Below are 20,463 nucleotides of genomic sequence, written 5' to 3'. Positions count from 1 at the left end.
ACAAGATATTGGTTCTGGTTAAAGGGGATCGCCAGATGGGATCTCAGGTTAGCCCAACCACACACAGAATAATGGTTCTGGTTAAAGGGGATCGTCGGAAGGGATCTCAGGTTAGCCCAACCGTAACATCGATATTAGCTAAGGGAAATCGCCAGATGGGATTTCAGTTTGGCCAAACTACAAATATGGATTTTTAGTTAAAAGAGATCGCCAAAAGGGATCTCAGATGGAATGCCAGGTTAATCTAATCCAAGTTAGAGGTCAGGTGATCGCCGGATTGGGATCTCAAGATGACTAAGTTTTGATCATTGTTTCGGGTTGAAGGGGAGCTGCTGTAAAGACAGTTTCAGATAGATCAAGCTTCGACAATATCAGTTTCGGAAGTTCAGTTTTGTTTATCTTTATAAAACTTACTACGCAAAACCCATGCTGCTCCGTAAGCATTATAAAGAGGGGGCATCTGTTGTAACCCATTTTTGGGTCCCCACAAATAAAATTAAAATAAAATAAAATAAAATAAAAAAAGGGAACATTGTTCATCTCTCTCTCTCTCTCCACACACTGCCTAAAGCCCCACACCCCTTAAAACATGGAACAGTGGCCGAACCTAAAGCCCCACGCCCCTTGTCTGGCCGACCAACCGCCGTTTGCCCTGCTCCCATACACAACAGCAGCCCGCTCCCCCTTCGCCTATAAATACTTCCCTTAGCAGCTGCAACAGGAGGAGTTTTTTTTGGATGGGGAAGGACGAGAGGTAGAGTTTTTAGAACTAGAGAGAGGGCTGGAAAACTAAAAGAGGGGGAAAGTTTTTTTTGAACGAAAGAGAGGGGAACAGGAAAGAAACAAAGGAAACAAAGAGGCCAAGCAACGCTGAAACGGCAGAGGGGAGGAAGAGCAGCCACAGCGCCATCGTCAGCTCATCATCTCCTTCATCCCGCAGCCACACCAGGAGGAAGAGCAGCCGCAGCAACGCCAGGAGGAAGAGCAGCTAGCAACACCACCTCTGCTGAACCATGGCCAGCACCAACAGCAACCAGGAACGAGCCAAGCCACTCGCCCAGCTGTAGCCTCCTCCGCAGCCATATCCTTCCTCAGCCACAGTGAGGGAACCAGCAGAAGCTGCACCTTTCCTCAGTCGTAGTAGTAGAATCAGCAGAAGCCATCCTTCCTTTCCAGCAACACGAGAACAGAGGGAGTTTCTTTCCTTCATCCTTTTCGTTACTGTAAGAAAGGAAAACAGAACGGATGAGAGGGAGAGAAGAGAAACGGAAGCAAAACCAACCGCAAAGAACAGAGACGCAAGAGAGCAGAAAGCAAGCATAGACAGTGAGGACTGAAGAAACCGGTTTCGCCAGCAGACCAGGAGAGGGTATTAGGCGAAGCAGCAGCCCACAGGAAAACAGAGAAGGAGCAAGAGAATACAAAGGGAAGAACGTCCAGTACACCAGCACATCACACCTGTATCATTGTCTTCGTCGTCACCAGAGAGAGCATCGGCAAGAAGAGAAAGACAGAGACCAACATCAGTGTTACTAGCGTTCGCCGTCGTCTCCAGAATCAGTGATAACCGTTTGTGCGGGAGGACTGCAGCATCATCATCTTCGCCCGTCAGCTATCAGGTAAGCTTCTGCATTCTTTCCACTTTTGCAAATTTAATTACCCGGTTACTGTGCATGTGCACAGTAACCGGCTAATTAATTAACGGGTTACTGTTCACCTGTACAGTGAACAGTAACCAGTCATGTGGTTTTGGGCTGGGCTGAGTCCAGCCCTGTAGAAAGTAGGCCCAATTTATTTTGGGCTGGTTTCGGCCCAGTTTCCTTTTGGGCCGGGTCTGGCCCGTTCAAACAAAAATTCTTCAAAAATTATTTCAAAAAATATGTGATTTTCTGTAATTTTATTACTGTAAAGATACAAATCCGATATTAAAATAACCGGTTTTTGTCAAGTTTTCAAAAAATGTTTTGTTTTCATGCATACGGCCTAGTCTCTCCAATATATATATATAAATATTATAACATCATATTTTCACACAACAAAAGAAAATTTCAAAAACAATTTATGTATTAGCATGCATTTTGGCTTTAATAACCAGTTTATTCAAGCCATGAGAACTAGGCCAATATTTCAAAAATTCTAAAAAAATCTTTTTGTCTTCTTTTAGTATCTGGGATTACGAATTTATACGTAAAACATATTCATAATATTAAAAATATGGTTTTTTTACATAGACGTTAGAATGGTTAGGTTTTACCCGATAAGATAAGGACGTCCTTATTGAGGAGGACTTTTCTTGAATCATAGACGGACCAACAACTAGAAATACAATAACACCTTAGCTTTTTATCAGACAATCAAACAATGCAGCTTACCTTAGGTAAGGCGTATTTGGGGTGCTAATACCTTCCCTTTACGCAACCAGTCCCCGTGCCCCATCTCTGAGACCAGTTAGGGTTCCTAGTGACCAAAATAGTAGGTGGCGACTCCCATTCCATTTTCCACCGACAAGAGACAAAGAATTCCTTGTCTCCCCATATTTACCAGATATATATCCATACATTGGAGGGTGGACGATCGTCGCGACGCCGCGCACCCGCGACAAGAGTAGCTTAAGAAGAAGATAAGCAGTAGTCAAATGACGTGTCATCTAAGTTAAATCCTAAAAATTAGGGTTTTTAATTTGGAATTTGATAAATTTTACTTTAGTCCTTTTCATTCTAATTTCTTTTAATTGCACTCCTAATTGTCTCCCAACTTTTAATTTCATATAATTTCATCTCTGTTAAACTCAATTGTCAGCCCTAAAGTTTAGTGCATTTTCCAATTAGATACTTGATTCCTGATTTATGCAAATTGATCCTTAATTGACTATCAAACTTTCAATTGTCTTCAATTTAGCCCCTGGTTTGCTCATTTAAGTCCTTGAAGTCTTGCGTCTTTTATGGTTTGGTCCTTGGTTTTGAATTTCTCCAATTAAATCTCTAATTGCCTATCAAACTTTAATATTTATGCAATTAAGCCCCTGATTTGAATTTAAAAACCATTTTTTCTTGCAATTAAACCTTCAATAAATTCAATTAAATCCTGAAAAATCCCAATTGATTTATTAAAAATCCAATTTTGAATTTTTCTTTTTAAATTGAATTTTTCTTGTTAATAGGGCCTTCATCAGTCAAAATTGAATTGTCAATTTTTAAATTTTTGATATTTTGATCCTCCTCAACAATCTTTGACGATTATCTGTACATTCCATATGTTCTTCTCACTTAGGTATTTTTGAATTTTTTTGATTTTTTTTATATTTTGTATTTTGTATATTTATATAGGATCCTAAAATGGGTAACAACAATTAATATGTGTAATGTTGTTTCTTTTCTTCCTAATACTTGCTTCCAAGTGGAAGAACTTAGTATTCTTATCTCCCAACACATTCACTAGTCTCTGCCCCTGTGAGTTATCAATCCTCCCCTTCCTTTTCCAGTTTCTGAATGCTACTTTATATCTCTACAGCTTCATATCTTGATTACCAGATTCAGAACTATTCCACCTTCTGAATTTAGTAGCCAGATAACTAATCTTTCGGACCAATCTAAATCTGCCAGTGTGTTTCATACAATAATCAACCTGAAAAGATTCAAGATTTTTCACAAACATGGGTTGAGAAACCCAACAATTAAGAAACCAAAATGGCTTTCGGCCCCAGTTATGGCTTGTTGCAAAGGCTCTATCCATACCGCTCATCAATTTACCACTGAATCTTGTATATCAGTAATCTTGCTTCATTCCAGGTACTAAGATCCCACTCGCATTGTTTTCAGAATCCACTGAGAACCATTTGACAAATCTATATTAGAACATGTTTTTCTCTTAGTTTCAAGCAAGAAGCAAACTTCAATATCATTATTCATTAACATATTCCTAACTGGACTCCTCGAGATAAACGTACCCTACACATAACTATTCCAGAAGAAAATCTTCATGATTTTAATAAATTAAATCCTTACCAGATCGGTCTTCAAACTGCAATTATTGTGTTGCAGTCCAATCGTCAATCTCCCTATCAATTTGTCTTTGAATATCTGCTGCCATAACTGTCACATTTTGGTAGCATTTGAGAATGCAACCCAAACATCGTTTTATAAAAATTTAAATTATTTTTTTGATTAAAATTAATTTATTTTTACATTTTTAGATTGTTTTGATATATTAAAACTAAAATTAAATTTAAAAAAAATATTATTTTAAAGTATTTATAAGTGAAAAAATACTTTATAAGGTAATCGCTATTAAATTATTAAATGCTACCTCATTTCCAAAACCCAGAGTCTCCCCCACATTCAACATCCCTTGTATCTCATCTTCTTTGTCACATTCTGCTGGTGTATTTGCGTTATAGGTTTGAAAGTAACAGGGATTTCCTTGTCTAATCCCAAAACCCAGTGAATGTGATAATTCCTCCTCTCGTTCTTCCACAGTCTACTGAGCACTGCCATTGGAAGAGAAGATTGTAACTTCCAGTTTCCTTCTTCGAAAGACCATTGGATGCAAGCTTGCTCAAAAATACCCTTACTCTCAAATTAAAAAAAATATATATCATTAATTAACCTTCAGATTCATAGTCATAAAACTGTCTTTCAATGAAGCACAGATGTTAATTTGAGAGCATACTCAAAAACCAAGATAATTAATATTTATATCAACTTAAATTTCAATAAATGAAAGGTTTTGAGTATGCTTATAGTATTTTAAAACATTAATCAGTGAGAGAATATGCTTTTATCTATATGACAATATAAAAAATAAGGTGTTTCTTCTCTTTCTTTTCTTGATCGTTTTAGAAGTTAGAATGAAGAACTTGGAAAAAAACAAATATGAATTCATAAACTCAAATTTAATAAGCCTAAAAGAACCATCCCAAAAATGACCATGTTTAATGTTCTTGACCACGACGACTCCATGGGTTTCTCCGATAGAAAAAGCCCGATTCTATGGTTTCTCCCCCTAGAGGAGGAATCCGACTACATGATCTCACCATGGAAAAAGAGCCCCATATATATATTTTCAGCATATATATATATATATAGTATATTTCTTCAAAATATTATTTTACTTCTTTTTCTATAAATTTACCAACTTAAACATTAAAAACTCCTCACATTTAAGAACTTTATGCAGATGTCAGCTACTAATCATCTTAGCTTACATGCTCTATTTATTATCAACTTTCAACCACTTGTACTTTCCATATAAATCAAATACTTTAGTTAGGAATAATAGATTAAATTATTTGAATTAAAGGATTAATTAATTATTCAAAACATTAATTTTATTTCTAAATATCTTGCATTTTGGAACTATCTTGAATAATATTTAAAAGTCAAGTTGGAAAAAAAAAAACTAGTAGTCCACCGTTGAGAAGAGAAATAACTTCTTCCTCGTAATTAAAACAAATAGAAAAGGAGACATAATTAAAGAAGAAATCATGTGAGATAATATGGGACATTAACGAAGAAACCATTATATCTAATGGAAATTAAAGGAAGAAAATTTATATAAAGATCTTAGTTTTACATGTATATGCAATGCATCCTTCCTTCCTTCCTTCCTTCCTTTCTGTGTGTGTTGGCCCTGGCCAAGCCTTTAATCCAGGATTCTTCTCCGTTCACAAAGAGATTGGCCCAAAAGCAGTTGTGAGAATGGCAAACAAGGCCATAGAGCGACCACTAGTTCCTTGAAAAAATAACAAAATTTATCAGCGGCGGCGCAGCTCAAAATACTTGTCCCTGTTTCTTCTTCATTCCATAGACTGCCTAACGATCGAGGACAACAATTTTCAGGTTGTTGATCATCTGAACAGAACAAACAAGCAGCAAACTTGGCCCCTGTTGATAATTAATTTTTTATTCTAACAATTAATTGCCAATACTCTCTTGAGTGGCATGTTCACCATTTGGCTGACATGCCCAACGAGACCTGTCCATCATCAAACAGAAATGACATCACCAGCTAGTTACTTGCATTGCATCTTGAGTTTGGAGACAAAACCCTAATCATTGATCTTGGTGTGTCCTGCCTTGTTCCTTGGCAAGTTGAGGCACATAGTAAGAACATGTTTTTGTTGCCTTCTCGAGAAGGAATAAAACAAGTTGCGACGAAAAAAGTGAACTCGACATGTCCTGCCATGATAATTCACTGGTGTCAATTTGATAATTCTTATTGTTTAGCTAAATACTAATGCTATATATAAAAGCTGAAACCATATAATGAACGAAAGCCATTTGTTTTATTTATTTATTTATTTTTTAGGGCCCTTGTTGATTTGTTAACATATTATCTACATGCTGTTTTAAAATAATAATTATAACAACAACAACAATAATTTTAGATTTTTTCTATATTGATCCTTTTTTTTCCTTCACCTGTTGGTAGATGATGGAAATGAGACTGAAATTTATCTAATTAAAGGGATTGATATAAGCGTGGCGGATTTTTTTAACATGTGGTGAAATTTTGTTATTCAAGCATAGGATATAAGTGTGCTTTCAGATTATGTTTGGAAAGAAAAGATACAAAAGAGATTGAAATTTATTTAATTAAAGAGATAGAGACATAAATATATGTTAAAGAATCATCTGTTAGGTGAGATTCTAATATATAATTTATATTATTTTTTAACATACTATCTCAAGTTAAAGTCCTTTAAACTTGAAACTTGCACAGACTCATATTACCTTGTGCTTAATTTTTATTAAATAAATAAGAAAGGTGAGATTCGAACTCGTGACCGCGTGGTCATCAAGGCTCTGATACAATATCAAAGAATCATTTCAACTCAATAACATACGCAACTAGGTGAGGTCCCACAATATAATTTATATTATTTTCTACCAATATAAAATAAATATATATTTTTAAAACAAAAAAATATAAAGAAAAATATAATCCTTATCCTAATATCTCCTCCATCTCTCATACCTCAAGATGATAAATAAATACCACCTTAAAATCCTACTTATCTCTACAAATTTATTTTTATAATAATGGGTGGTTTTGGAGTCTTAGCGGTACTAGAAACCATTTCGATCAACAGCATTAAATGTTAAAGAACCATCTCAACCTAACGGCTTAAACTTTTAGCTTGAGATAGTTCTTTAACATGGTATCAGAGCTTTAATGACCAAGCGGTCACGAGTTTGAATATTATTATTCCCATTTATTTAATAAAAAATTAAGCACAAGGTAATGTGAGTCTGTGCAAATTTCAAGCTCAAAGAGCTTTCATTTTAGTAAGTGTGTTAGAGAATAATATAAATCATTTCTTGAGACTTTACCTAACAGTTTAAACTTTTAAATTGAGATGGTTCTTTAACATTATAACCTTCATAAATATTCAAATATCACACTAAAATATATCTGGCAGGGAAAAATTATACTGCAACAAATTGAATCTTTCAAATTCATATTCACCGGGGCAAGTGATCCACTATTTTATAAATTCTTCTTCATGGCAAAGAAATGTTGCCCAACTTGCTATGGCAATATACCTAATAACATTAGAGAAAAATATTAATTATATTTTATAATATTATTTAACAATTTAAGTTATTATTTTATCCCTTCGAATCTATATAGAATCCCTTCGAATCTATATATGTTTGTCCCTTAGTCTTGAGCCCATTTCCACAGTGGTATATGTGTCTTTGAAACGACACCCCCTAGTGCAACATTTGCTTTCACATATTTTTGGACAGTGATGTGATGATATGATCATACAACCAACTATGGTTTTCCCATCGAGACAAACGTACCAAGTGGCATGCAAAACAAATCTATTTCAAATATTACTTGGCTTTGTTTCTTTTTCTGGTCTATAGGGTTTTGAATCTGAAACTTCACCCTTCTTTCTGTTTTTTTTTATATATATTTAATTATGTTAGAAACGGGATTAACTATCAAAGTTAGCTATTGATCTCCTCTAATCCTGTTTTGAATTTGAAACTTCACCCTTCTTTCTCAAACCCATATTCCATTTTTTGTGTTTTTAAATTTTTGTTCATTGAAATGATTTAATTTAGACTATACAAGTCATTTTTATTCCATTTACAATAAAATAAATCAAGTCATAAAAACTCAAGCTTAATTACACCTGATAATTAAATCACACCAACGCATATAATTTATCATTTTGATTGACATTTAATGGGCTCCACTATTATGTGTACTTTTCTGGACCCTTTTATAGTCGTTTTCAAATTAATGGATGAAAAGCATGCATGTTCCATCAAGATTCAATATCTCGTTAAATTAATCGATTTACTTTCCTTTTTAGTTTTTGTGCTTTTTATTTCCTACCCTACAATGGAATGATCAATCGCTCCATCCAACTGCCCGTGAGAAGTTGTTTGGAATTGTGTTTATCCCTGGCATTTAGTTGCCTTTTAAAAATATGTTTATAATAAAAAAAAATATTAAATTAATTTTTTTTAATGTTTTAAGATGCTTTGAACTATATCAAAAATAAAAAAACAATATGTAAACAAAATTAAGGAACCACTCATGAGAAACAATAAAAACTATAGGAAGCAAATTTTCTAATTCGACCAAATGCTAAAACTTTAGGAACCACTCATGAGAAGTTTGTAAACAAACATATATCAATCGCCTGAAAAAAACAGAAGAAGAAGAGTTGAGCTTAAGCGTCCATTTGCAAAATTCGTTTTGCAGAAAATGTTTTCCTTAAAATGAGAATTCTTGAAAAATATTTACCTCATTAATTATTTTTTTATTATTAAATGCATTAAGAAGAATATTTTTTCTATAAAATAAATTATTTTTCATGGATGATTTTTGAATCATAAGATGAGAAAATTATGAGGTCAATTATGGAGGTATTAATGATGTTTTTCATTAATGGTTATGGTGGTAGTCTTTATGTTAGTGATTATAATAATGTTGATAATAGTAGCTATGGTCATAGAATAATAATTGTTGTCACATGGGACATCTCGGCAAACTAAACATAAAAATAAAAAATAAGAATTATCATCTTGTTTTATAGTAACTAGAAATCTTAAATGATCTTTGGATGGCAACTAAAAATCTTAAATGATTTTTGGAGAAATGGGTGAGGGGTTAGTTATGTAATAGTAAAGATAACTATCACTATATACATCTTACCTGAGATAAGTTATATTATGTTTATTTTTAATGATAAAAATACTTGTTGTGCTATTATAAAGTTTGTCTAAATTAGTAATAATTATAAGATAGTTATTTGAAATTTAGGTCTGACAATAAAATTCAATCCTCATTTTTAAAATACAAGCATTAGACTCGAGATTGTAAATGATAAATTAGGTTTTGCACCTATTTTCCTTGATTATATCCAAAATGAACCTAAAGACCTCTACTTAGTGGGATCATATTGACCCAACCCAAATCTACTCACAACAAGATGGAGAAGTATATTGAAACCTAGAAAAATACCAAGTATATTTACAATAGTGTTTATATATTCTTTTTTGAAAATAGCAAAGTTTTAATTCCATAAGTACAGATCCTTTTAAAAGATTTTACCATACTCGGGTAAATTCTTCAATTAAAAAAAATAGAACTTTATATTTTTTAAAAAACCATGAAGTAATTCTTCATGAACATAACCATTTTAAGAATTATATCATCCACGGGTTGATTCTTCAATAAAAAAAGAAAAAAAATTTATTTATATTTTCTAAAGAAACTATCAAAGTTTCAACTTGTCGTGAACAAAATTCTCTTAAGGATTATACCATCTAAGGATTGATTCGGGTTGATCAGAAAATATTTTTTACTTATTTGTTTTTCAATGTTTATTTATATTGAAAAATAAAGAAAATATATTTCTATAAAACCAACACACCTTAAACCTTATGTCTTAGGCCTATCATGCATACAAAGCATAAACCAAACTTGAATCATGATTAAATTTGATGACATTAGGTTTAACAATCAAATTTAGACTATGCCTAGTTTATTTCTCAAAGTTACGATACAGGTTGATCCTAAATTTTTTTAATGTAAAGTAAATGTTAAGGTGTTGGGCCTCTTAGTCCATGCATAAGAGCTTGGGTCTTGTTTTATTTAAAAAAATATATAGACGATAGATTGTCTGCTATGATAGACTATCTATCATCTTTTTCTTAAAATCTATCTACAAAATCATGAAGATGATTTTTGAACCCAAAAACCTTTTTTTCAACCATTATTTTTAGTTAAAAACACCTAAAAAAATACTCTAAAGGCCTGCATAAACTCATTTATAGCATCAAATAGTCCAAAATAATTTGAAAAAACAAAAAACAACCGGATAAAACTTTAAAAGCTCAAATCTATCATTTTATCTAAAATAAAGGCCAAATAACACCACAATAGAATTTATGGTTAATTTGACAACTACTTTAGAAATGGTAAAAGCAATACCAGACATTAAGGAAAAAACTATGAAAATAGATATCAATTATATATTAGATTAGTGAGATCCATCACTGAATTTCTACATCAATATGGTTTATAATTTTCATAAAGTTTTTTCTTAATATTTGATATTTTTGTAAAGAAATGATCTATTTAAAAAAATTTTATCGTGGTTTTGGCTTAATTTGAATGTCAAATAATAAATTGTTATGGTTTCATGTTGGCAACTAAGATTCAGATTTGTTGAGGGTATATTTGTTTTGCATAAAATATTTTATAGATTTTTCTGTATTTGTTTTCGGAAAATTTTTTCCAAAAACTTTTATTTTGTATTTGTTTTTCGTAAAATATTTTACAGGAAAATTGGTTATTGAAAAATATTTTAACGTGTTAAATATTTTACAAGTATTAACTCACTTACAAATAGTAATTTACTTACAATATCATCCAACTATTTCAACCATCATCTCCATCTCACCACCACCACTTCCTCTACCATCACCACGATCACATCACAACCACCACCTCCTCCTCCTCCTTCATTACCACCATTTTCTCCTCCACCACCGTCATTGAAGAATATTGTAAACCCCTAGATAAAATCAATTAAATTAATGAAAAAATGTGATGTTCCGGGATATAATTTAATGAAATTTGATGTAGTCTGCTTAAATTTGATATTAAAAACGCATCTAAATATGGGAAATATGGTTTTGTGAATGTAAAGGATACAATGTAGACCCGTAACTCGAAAATTTATAAATTAGTGATAAATATGGGAAAAGTTTTATAAGTTTGGGATGGAAATATTTAGAAAAGTAATTTAGAATTTTCAAATGAATTAATGCATGGTTATACTCATGAATGATTTTGACTACCAGTAAAAGCATGTGTGTACTCACGTAGTTTTTAACTTATAAGGAAATGACATTTGAGGAAAATTTGTATTATTAATAGGGATGGGAATTCTCAATAAATTAATTTAAAAAATGAATGATTTAAGTAGATAAAACAGTACAAAAAATTGAATTTTGACATAAAAATTTACCTGCTGGCCAATTTTATGCTATCAAGCATAAATCCTAACTCGACCAATGGATCAGACTGAAATTTTACGAGCAACCTTCTAACACGTCACTCTATCTTGGATTACAATTTCAGATCAATTTGGTCAATCTAAAGGCAACTTGGCCAATTGATAAAAAAAAAATCTAAGGACAAAATTAAGAAAGAGAAAAAAGAAAAAATTGATAGAAAAAAAAAAATCTCGATGCAACTCTTTATCTAGCTCAGGTTTAAAATTAAAATTTATGGAGGTTGTCACAATCTGAACTGGTTGACTTGATAAGTTTAAAGATAATCTAGATAAATTGAGAAAAAAAAAAGTATGAAGCTGAACAGAAAAAAAAAGGAAAAAAAAGGGTTGAATTAAAAAAAAAAAAGCTTAATTATTATGAACAATAAAGCTTGATGATGTTTTCCAAGTCTTTTAGTTTTATTAGGTAATTATCTTTTTTATTGATAGAATTTAGGTAAAACCCCAGCTCCTTCACTTGTTCACATGAACAATGAAGGAGCTACAACTTTAAAAAACAAAGATATTACATTTTTTATTTTATTTTTTTTATTGAATATTTTTTTGATTTTTTTTTAAATCTCAATTTCATAAATTATTTTAAATAAAATAAATAGCAGTCAAAATAATAAGATCCAAATCTAACAGATAAAAAGGTTGAAGGAGAATAAAATTGGAATATAATACCAATTCCATTAAATATTTTGAATAAAACAAATAACAATTAAAATAATGATAATTAAATCTGACATATAAAAAGGTTGAAAAAAAATAAAATTAAAAAAATAATAAGAAAAAATCTCATAATATATAATGGGATTGCTTCTTTGTTGCTTTTGGCTATGAGAGCAGTGATAATAACGGTGGAGGGGATTGTGATAGTGGCGACGGAAATACAATAATAAATTATTATTTTAATTATTTTTAGCTAAAAATAAATTATTATTTGGTTTATTTTTTGCAATTGAAAATAATAATTATTTTATTTATTTTTATAATAAAAATTAATAACAAAATATTCCGTCACAAAATAATTTCATCATCGTAAACCATTCAGGAACGAAAGAAAGATTTTGTTACAGATATTGCGATGAAATTAATAGATTTTGTGCAGAAAATTCTGTAACTATTTGCTTGTTTTCTATTATTGACATCAGTCTTTCATGTTATCTCATTTCTATAAATTCCTTTACCAATTAAATAATGATTTCAGTGTCCTCCAACATTCAAGTGATCTAAGAACAGCGTTACTTTCTTTGAAGTTCAAAATCTTATTTTAAAATAAATCAGCTGCTAAATTAATTGGAAAGTGAAACTAGAGATCATTTTCTTTGTAGGGTGGTGAAAACGAAAATAAAGAAACCATGTGAAACTAGAGATCACTTTGCATATATCGATTTTGGAGTTTTAAATGTTTTTGGATGGAATTAGGAGAGAAAGGCCAAGGAAATGGTTGATGATCAGCTGTCATAAAAGATGGCGGCTGAGACATAAGATCTGAGGAAGAATATACATTAGTGTAAGGTAATATCATATTTTGTTCTTGTTCTTCTTGATGATGATGCTGTTCTAACCTTTATTGTTCCATTCTTTGTTGCTTTGGAACATTAAGCTTCTCTCCTTCAATCTCTCTATATTTGCTGAGATAAAATTTAAGTGGAGCGATAAAGTCTTCAAACCCTAGGGTTGTGATGGCCCAAATAATATCATCACCGTTAATAGTCTCTCTTCTGTCTTTGGCATTTATCAGATGCTTCTCCGGTAACAAAGCTGATGACGCACTCTTGAACTAACTCTTTCGATATTTTCCCATTGCCTGGAATCGCTTTATTCATAACTCTGCCAACATTTGCTATAGGAAGGAAGTGTTCTTGCTCTTTACTGTTGTGATTGTTGCTGCTGCAACTCTTTAAACATGGGTTTTCTGGGCTTCCTCCACCGTGGCCATCCGTTCTATTTCCACGGTTTTCATCTTCCATTTCTCTCCCATGCACACACGCGCCCTCTCCAAAGTGTAACAGATTGGTTTTAACTTATGATAATAATGTTAAGGCTTGTTTTGTGGACTGAAATAACTGGAAAGAAGAACAAGAAAATATGCATGTGAAGAGGGAAAATAAAAGACTTGGCTGATTTTTTAATAGATAAGCTGCTTTTGTGGATAAGTAGATTACTGTCATGACCTAATCTAACTAGTGTTCAAAGTACTGATCGGTTTTGGCTTCGATATATACCTCCATGGTGATAAGCTTTGGTTTAATTGTTGGGGTTAAGATAAGAAGATGGTTTCACATAGTTTCTTCTGAACCTCTTTCATTGAATCTGGGAAACTTGACAAGCAGACAATTTTGTTGTAGCTTACGTAGTGATTGAAAGAATCTCATCTTGGGTTTAATGCTCGTCACTCTAGTAAAGCTATACATATTAAGCTAAAATAAATTAGGGTTTTATGAACAATGGCGAATGTTTGTTCATGCAAATTGCAAACTGGTATCATTTATCAGATGAGATCCAACCTAGATAGAAACAATGTGCCATTTGCGCATCATTTTCCTTCGTAGAGAACATACATGAGGTTCGGTTTTTGACAAATATATTTCAGGACAAGGGCAAATGGAGTAAAATAGACAGTCTGCAAAAATCAATTACAGAACTCCAAAACCATTGTTACGACAGTGAGGAAACAAAAATTGAATCTCCAATAGGAGCAAGTAAAAAAGGGTCATCATGTTCTTTTCAAGTGCCGTACAAAATGTAGCTGTCCACCATCAACTTTTCTTTCATTGAGATGCAATGGAGACAAATTCAGCATTACACATTTCAATATGATATTCAAAAAATTTGATGTTCGTCCAAACCTATAACAATTGGACTTTACACTTAAAGAATGCATTGTCCTCTTTTTAACAATAATATTAACTGAAACTGTGACACAAATCTTGGGATGAAGAAATCATAAAACTAAAAGATACGAAAAACATCTGACAATGACAATCCTAATTATCATGGTAGATAAGCTAACATGGAGATACTGTTACATGAATTGTAATTAGCAACCAGAGCAAAAAGAATACCTAATCTCACTTGCAATAGAGCACCGAGAATGGACGTGCCAATGACTGGGCTGGAATCATGCTTAAGCAATAGCATAAGTGAGTGTCTCTGACTCTCTGGGTCGCCACATGGATTTCTGGACACACAGCAATCCTTCCTTGTCCTTAGAGTAGGTCATACGAACCTCCCACTGCATAGACCTTGCCATGTTCTCCAGCTCATTCATGGTCTCAACATTGTCCCGGACAATGAGCTTCCCTTCCGGCCTCAGAATTCTATCAACTTCCGCAAATACAGCCACCATACTGCACCTGTAAGACTCACAAACCATTGCAAGGTTAGACACAGAAAGCAGAGAAACAGTGGGGTTTATCAAGTGAAACTTTCAGCAGTAAGAAATGCATTTTAGATTATTATACCTCTTTTTAACCTTGGAGAATAGATGGTCCGCATGGAGAAGATCATAAGATCTAGGATAAGTGCTAAATGATTCGCACCAATCATGATAAATTCCAAACAGCCCACGTTCATAAATTATAGGTAGAGTATCTGGAGAGTCCACTGTGATCACATTCATGACCCACACGTTCAACTCCTTCAGAGCTGCAGCGAAACTGCCAACACAACAAGAATATCAGACCAAAGAAAAAAGGCAATATTTACATTTTATTATGTAGCTTTGCAAAAGCACCAAACCCTGCTAAAAGGGAAGGTGGGGAAGTAGATTATTCTCCATGCCAGCATAACAAATTTTTACATTATAAGGAATCATGGCAAGAAAGATAAAAAGTTGTTAAGTGTGGTATTTTGCCAGAGAAATAAACAGGAGCATTAATCATTTAACACTTTCAACAAGTAACAACAAAAATTGTGCTTACCCTCCATAAACAGATCTCATGTCCATGGCATTTCTCACAGATGACCAGTTTATTCCAATTCCATTTAGATATGAATTGGAGACCACCCGCTTCCAGTGCTCATAATCTGCAGTGAAATCTTCTGGTGCTGGTTTACCATAAACTCCAACTTGGGAACTCAACATCCAATAAGGTGTTTTACCCAACCTTGCCGGCCATTGCTCTGGCCATTGAGACCCACGTTCCAGTGAATCTACAGGCACCTTATGCATACATGCTTGCAGTGGCACATTCCTAAGCACAAGAATGAAATTAAATTATAGAAGTTACGCACCTTGTGATGCATGCTAGCTATTCCTAAGCATGGAAATTTGTTCTAAGAAAAATTATGGCACCTCCTTCAAATTCAATGCATGTTCTCTAGATTCACATGCAACTTTTCTTTGTGTGTATGTGTGTGAATAGAAATGTAAAAGTGCAGAAAGATTTCATGAGATACACATGCATGGAGCAATGGTTGAAAGACACATATCCACAGAGAATTTTAGCAGTAAAACATTGATTATTACTATATTCCTCGCCTTAACAGTAAAATTACCAGGCTGCGTTTGGATCATCAGATGCTTCACAAAGTGGAGGCTCTTGTTTTGATCTTTGCTCATAGCAGTCATTGGAAGTAGGCTTCCTGTATGTAGCTACACCCACTCCATTAATTGTGTCCTTGTTAATAGACACAAGTTCCCAGCACATAGCTTTTGTTAGTTTGGTCATGGCTGCAAGCAATTCCCATGAAAAGCACATGTTAGAATCCATCAACTCTCTCAAAAATCAGTTCATGTTTGGTTAAGAAATCACCAACCTTGCCAAATTTCAGCATCTTCAGCTAGCTTCTGATAAACAGGAGTAGCAGACCACACAAAGAAACCACCAGGTCGCAACACACGATTCAGCTCCAGAAGAAGTTTACCACCTGCATATGTCAATTGCTCAATTAAGATAAAACAAAAATTAAATTTTATATTCCTCTCTATATTTTGTTAAATAAAACTAAGAAATCCCATTTTATATAGTATCGATCAGAAGAGATCAGCACATGGAGCAAATCAAAGAACACAGCCCAAAAAGGTCTATAATATAAGTTTGGATGAGCTTAAACCTATCTGAGGAAATGCAAATTAAGTGCCCACCTTCAATATGCCACGGTACTCTACAGCGCGCACAATGAACAGCATCAAAAACTCTGCCAGGGTAGGGAAGCCTCTTTGTTCCCATCACAGCTGATATAGCTGGGATTCCTCTTTCAAGAGCAAATTGTACTTGAGCTTCATGCTCATCTTTAGGGGCAAATGACATTGTTAGAACATCTCTGTCAAAGAGATATCCTCCAAAGCTAGCAACTCCACATCCAACATCCAATATCACACGGGTTTGTTTTCCCCATGCAATGTCAGGCACAGACTGCACCATACAAGTCTCAACATTCAGAATCTCACAGGAAAATGGAACACAAAATTCAAGTAAAAGCAATTGAAAGCTTATGCATCTTGTTACATATATTAAAAAAAAAACAGTAAACATGTAAGGGATTGATAAATAAGCTTTTCAACATGAAAAGGCAATTTTGCTGGATTTTGGAACAGTTGGGATGCTGTATTATCAAATATTTTCAGATTTAATGTACACAGGAGAATTGGAACAGTGTATCTAAGTACAAATAATCATTCAACACACATGACAATAAATGAAAAGCTGACTGAATAATTTCCCCATTCACGAGTCTATGCTACCCCACTCAGTTTCTCAGCATTTTCCAAATCAACTCCCACACTGCAGCTCTATCTTTCTGCCAACCTAAAAATAACTTCTGCACCTCCCTTTGAATTATTTTTCCAATCTTTCAAGTTTTTCAAACCACATCCTAAAGCCTCCAATGCCATGCTTATTTAGTGATGACTTAAGAATTTGGATATACCATGCATCCAATTTTATATCCAAGATGCAGGCCATCAAGTGCAGGGGTAACCTAGATCCAGCCAAACTAGAACTTTATTGATTAGAATAACCACCAATAGGGGGGGTCAAAATTATTCATGAGGCAAAGATCTTAAGACAGCTTACCACTCAACCACAATCTTAAGTTTACTTTCAGAAAACAAAAGACAACAATATTTGTAATGATAACACACGGCCAGGTATGCACAATCACATTAGTAACTCCAGAATGCTTGCAACCCAAATGGAGGAGAGTAGCCAAGTAGCAACCATACATTCAGAAAACACATTAAAAGAGGGCATTACAATAACATATAACGCGGTTCACCTCATTTATGAAGTCAATGTAATGAAGAGCGCCATGCTTAAACTGGGTTCCACCACCAGGGAAAGTGAGGAATTCACCAGTAACTTTCACCCAGTTTTGATGCCCCTTAATTTGTGCAAGCTTGGTGTGGGGAACATTATGGTACCATATCTGCAACAACACATAGTATTAATCCAACATTGCAAGAAAATGGCACAGTCGATGAGCTTGCATAAACTTATTGAACGTACCTTTTCCCTGCTTGTAGGCCACTCAATTGGGCGTTTATATCCTTCAGGAAGAGGAACAAGACAGGTTGGGGGTTCTTCAGGACAGTGCCTCTCTCGATGTTCATAGTGCTTTGTAGAATGAAGACTCCTAATTTTTTGCCAATTGTCAAGACATGGGATGTAATCAGGCCCAGCAGTGACATTGCACAGTTTCCAATTGTACCCCCCTTGTTGATTAGAAGACTTTTGAGTTTCCTTCTCATTCTTTGACTCTGCTGCCTGAGTTGACCACGAACCGCTCTGAGTGGTCGTTTCATTCAAAAGCTCTGACTGAGCCCCTGAAGGAAGTAACTCACCTGAACTCTGGTTGTTGGTCTGCCCATCAGAACTTTTATCCGCCTCCTTACTATCTTTCTGATCCACCTTCTCATCTATCTTATCATTCCCTGTTTCCCCATCCTCACCTTCACCAGTATTCTCGACCAATTTTGTTTCAGTCTCATCAGTACCGGGTTTCTTCTCCGTTGAATTCTCCTCAGAATCTCCTTGTCCAGCTGCATTACTTTCACCATCATCTGGCTTTGTCCCTCCATCTTTTGTGTTTGTTTCTCCATTGTTGATTTTAGTGTCACCATCCTCTGCATTAGTTCCTCCATTTTGTGTCTCAGTAGTTGACCCATCTTCGGACTTGGTATCTTCATTAGATTTTTCCTCAGGCTTCTCTTCTGGCTTCTCCTCAGGCTGCTCTTCTTGCTTCTCCTCCGGCTTCTCTTCTGGTTTCTCCTCCGGCTTCTCTTCTGGCTTCTCATCAGGCTTCTCTTCAGGAATCTCATTGGGCTTCTCTTCGGGCTTCTCTTCAGGTGTACTGCTGTCTCCTTGTGTTGCATCCCCAGGCAAATCACCCGGGCTGTCCTCAGGTTGCTTAGGATTGATTTCATTGCTATCAGGAACTTGTTGCTTCACCTCATTCTTGTTTTCCTGAGCAGGAGCATCAACACTTTGTCCAGGAACCACAGAAGACGATGTCATCATCCATACCCCAACCAAGCAGAGACCCACAAACACCGTGATTGTCACTGTCGAGCAGTAACTCGAATTTTGTCTTCTATTGTCTACCCTGCTATATTTTCCTAACGCCATGTTCTCCTAGAGCCAATCAATTCTCAAAATTTTGAACACCTGCATATCAAAGTTGAAACCATGACAAATCTCACAGCGACACAGCCTACAAAGCATACATTTTGACACATCGGTCAAAATTTTCAGATTGCATTTCATCATATATTTTACACACATAAAGTAGCATAGCTCCCAAAATATACAAGATTCATCCCGATTTGTCAAGTCCAACCTTAAAACAGCAATATATCCACATTCGTAAGGTTGTAAGCGTAATAGGAAAACATAAAATCTTTTTATCTTATGAAATTGAATTGGCATCGAACACAGGTAGCACAAAACAAATATTAATGCTTAGATCGAGAACCGATCAAATCAACTAACCTTCAAGAAAAAGTAACAGACTTTTAGCATACATAATGACAAACTTAAACAAAAAGATAAAAACTACTACCACAAAAAAGCCAGAGATTCAAACTTGATAAAAGGTTGTCGTAAAAATCCCATTACAAATAACCACAAAACACAACATTACAAGCAAAAATAATAAAGATGTAACAAGAAAACAATGCAGATCTATATAATTGAGCCTTATAATGACAACCTTTTGCTAAAACCAGGTATTATAAAGGGATCACATCAAGATCACATAAGATCCATTAAGACTTAGTCATGTCTCACATGATTTGCAAAAAGTTAAGAAGCCCAGATGATGTAAAACAAATCCAAGATACAATGATGAATGAGCTGAAGATTACAGGCACTGAAAAATAACATTCTGGCATACCTTGTATTGATAATATGAAGAGAAGCAGATCTAGGGTGTGAAAGATGCAAGCTTTTATAGCCTTATTTGTTCATATTTCTAAGTTGGCAAAGAGAGAGGGAGAGAGAGATTGATCCAAAGCTACTAATTGACAAGAAAAGGGAAAGACAAGGATAAAGAAATAGAAGTAGGAGAAGAATACGAAGAGAGGGGTTAAATAAGAAGGATCAGTGTTCACTTTGGTTTTGTTAGTACAGAACTCCTATAATCTACGTGAGAAGGAAGAGGAAAAGGGACGGTCGAACAAGACACGGAGAGTGAAAGCCACAAGAATTGCCGTGAAATCAGCTGCTCTTGAGAGAGACTTTCTTGATAGAAGACTACCGCTTATAGTAGAGTGGAGAAGAGGACCAATTTTATTTTGCAATGTTTGCAGGTGCAATGATCATTTTGGTGCCTGAACTTGTGTACATTATTCAATTCCATCTTTAATTACTGTCTCTATTGTTATCATTTTTGTCATTTACAAAATTGACATCCACACAAATAAATATGAGGCAGTCAGGGGTTCCTGTGATCTAATTACTTGTTGTTTGTTATTTTTAAAAATA

At 34.2% G+C, this 20,463-nt stretch overlaps 1 protein-coding gene and 1 pseudogene across 1 annotated transcript; both read right to left on the bottom strand.

The window, feature by feature from the left end:
- Positions 1-12,899: 12,899 nt before the first annotated feature.
- LOC133673298 (nuclear transcription factor Y subunit B-7-like) lies at positions 12,900-14,133 on the bottom strand (annotated as a pseudogene).
- Positions 14,134-14,286: 153 nt separating this feature from the next.
- On the bottom strand, positions 14,287-20,247 carry LOC133673433 (probable methyltransferase PMT26). Its single transcript, XM_062094231.1, has 9 exons — positions 19,874-20,247; positions 17,989-19,146; positions 17,759-17,908; positions 16,626-16,896; positions 16,298-16,408; positions 16,037-16,211; positions 15,460-15,732; positions 15,001-15,195; positions 14,287-14,892 (listed from the first exon to the last, which is right to left on the bottom strand). The coding sequence occupies exons 2-9, from the start codon at positions 19,105-19,107 to the stop codon at positions 14,664-14,666; spliced, it is 2,523 nt and encodes an 840-aa protein (XP_061950215.1). The 5' UTR covers positions 19,108-19,146; positions 19,874-20,247; the 3' UTR covers positions 14,287-14,663.
- Between the last annotated feature and the right edge of the window lie 216 nt (positions 20,248-20,463).

The sequence above is a fragment of the Populus nigra genome, chromosome 14 (genome assembly GCF_951802175.1).
Source record: "Populus nigra chromosome 14, ddPopNigr1.1, whole genome shotgun sequence".
Lineage (NCBI taxonomy): Eukaryota > Viridiplantae > Streptophyta > Magnoliopsida > Malpighiales > Salicaceae > Populus > Populus nigra.
This window is presented reverse-complemented; position numbering and strand designations above follow the sequence as displayed.

Excerpts from the sequence above, each read along its gene's own strand:
- LOC133673433 (XM_062094231.1), bottom strand. The coding sequence starts at position 19,107 with ATGGCGTTAGGAAAATATAGCAGGGTAGACAATAGAAGACAAAATTCG. Across the intron at positions 16,897-17,758 it reads ACATTGACTTCATAAATGAG|TCTGTGCCTGACATTGCATG; the intron begins GTGAACCGCGTT and ends TGTATGGTGCAG. Across the intron at positions 15,733-16,036 it reads GATGATCCAAACGCAGCCTG|GAATGTGCCACTGCAAGCAT; the intron begins GTAATTTTACTG and ends TCTTGTGCTTAG.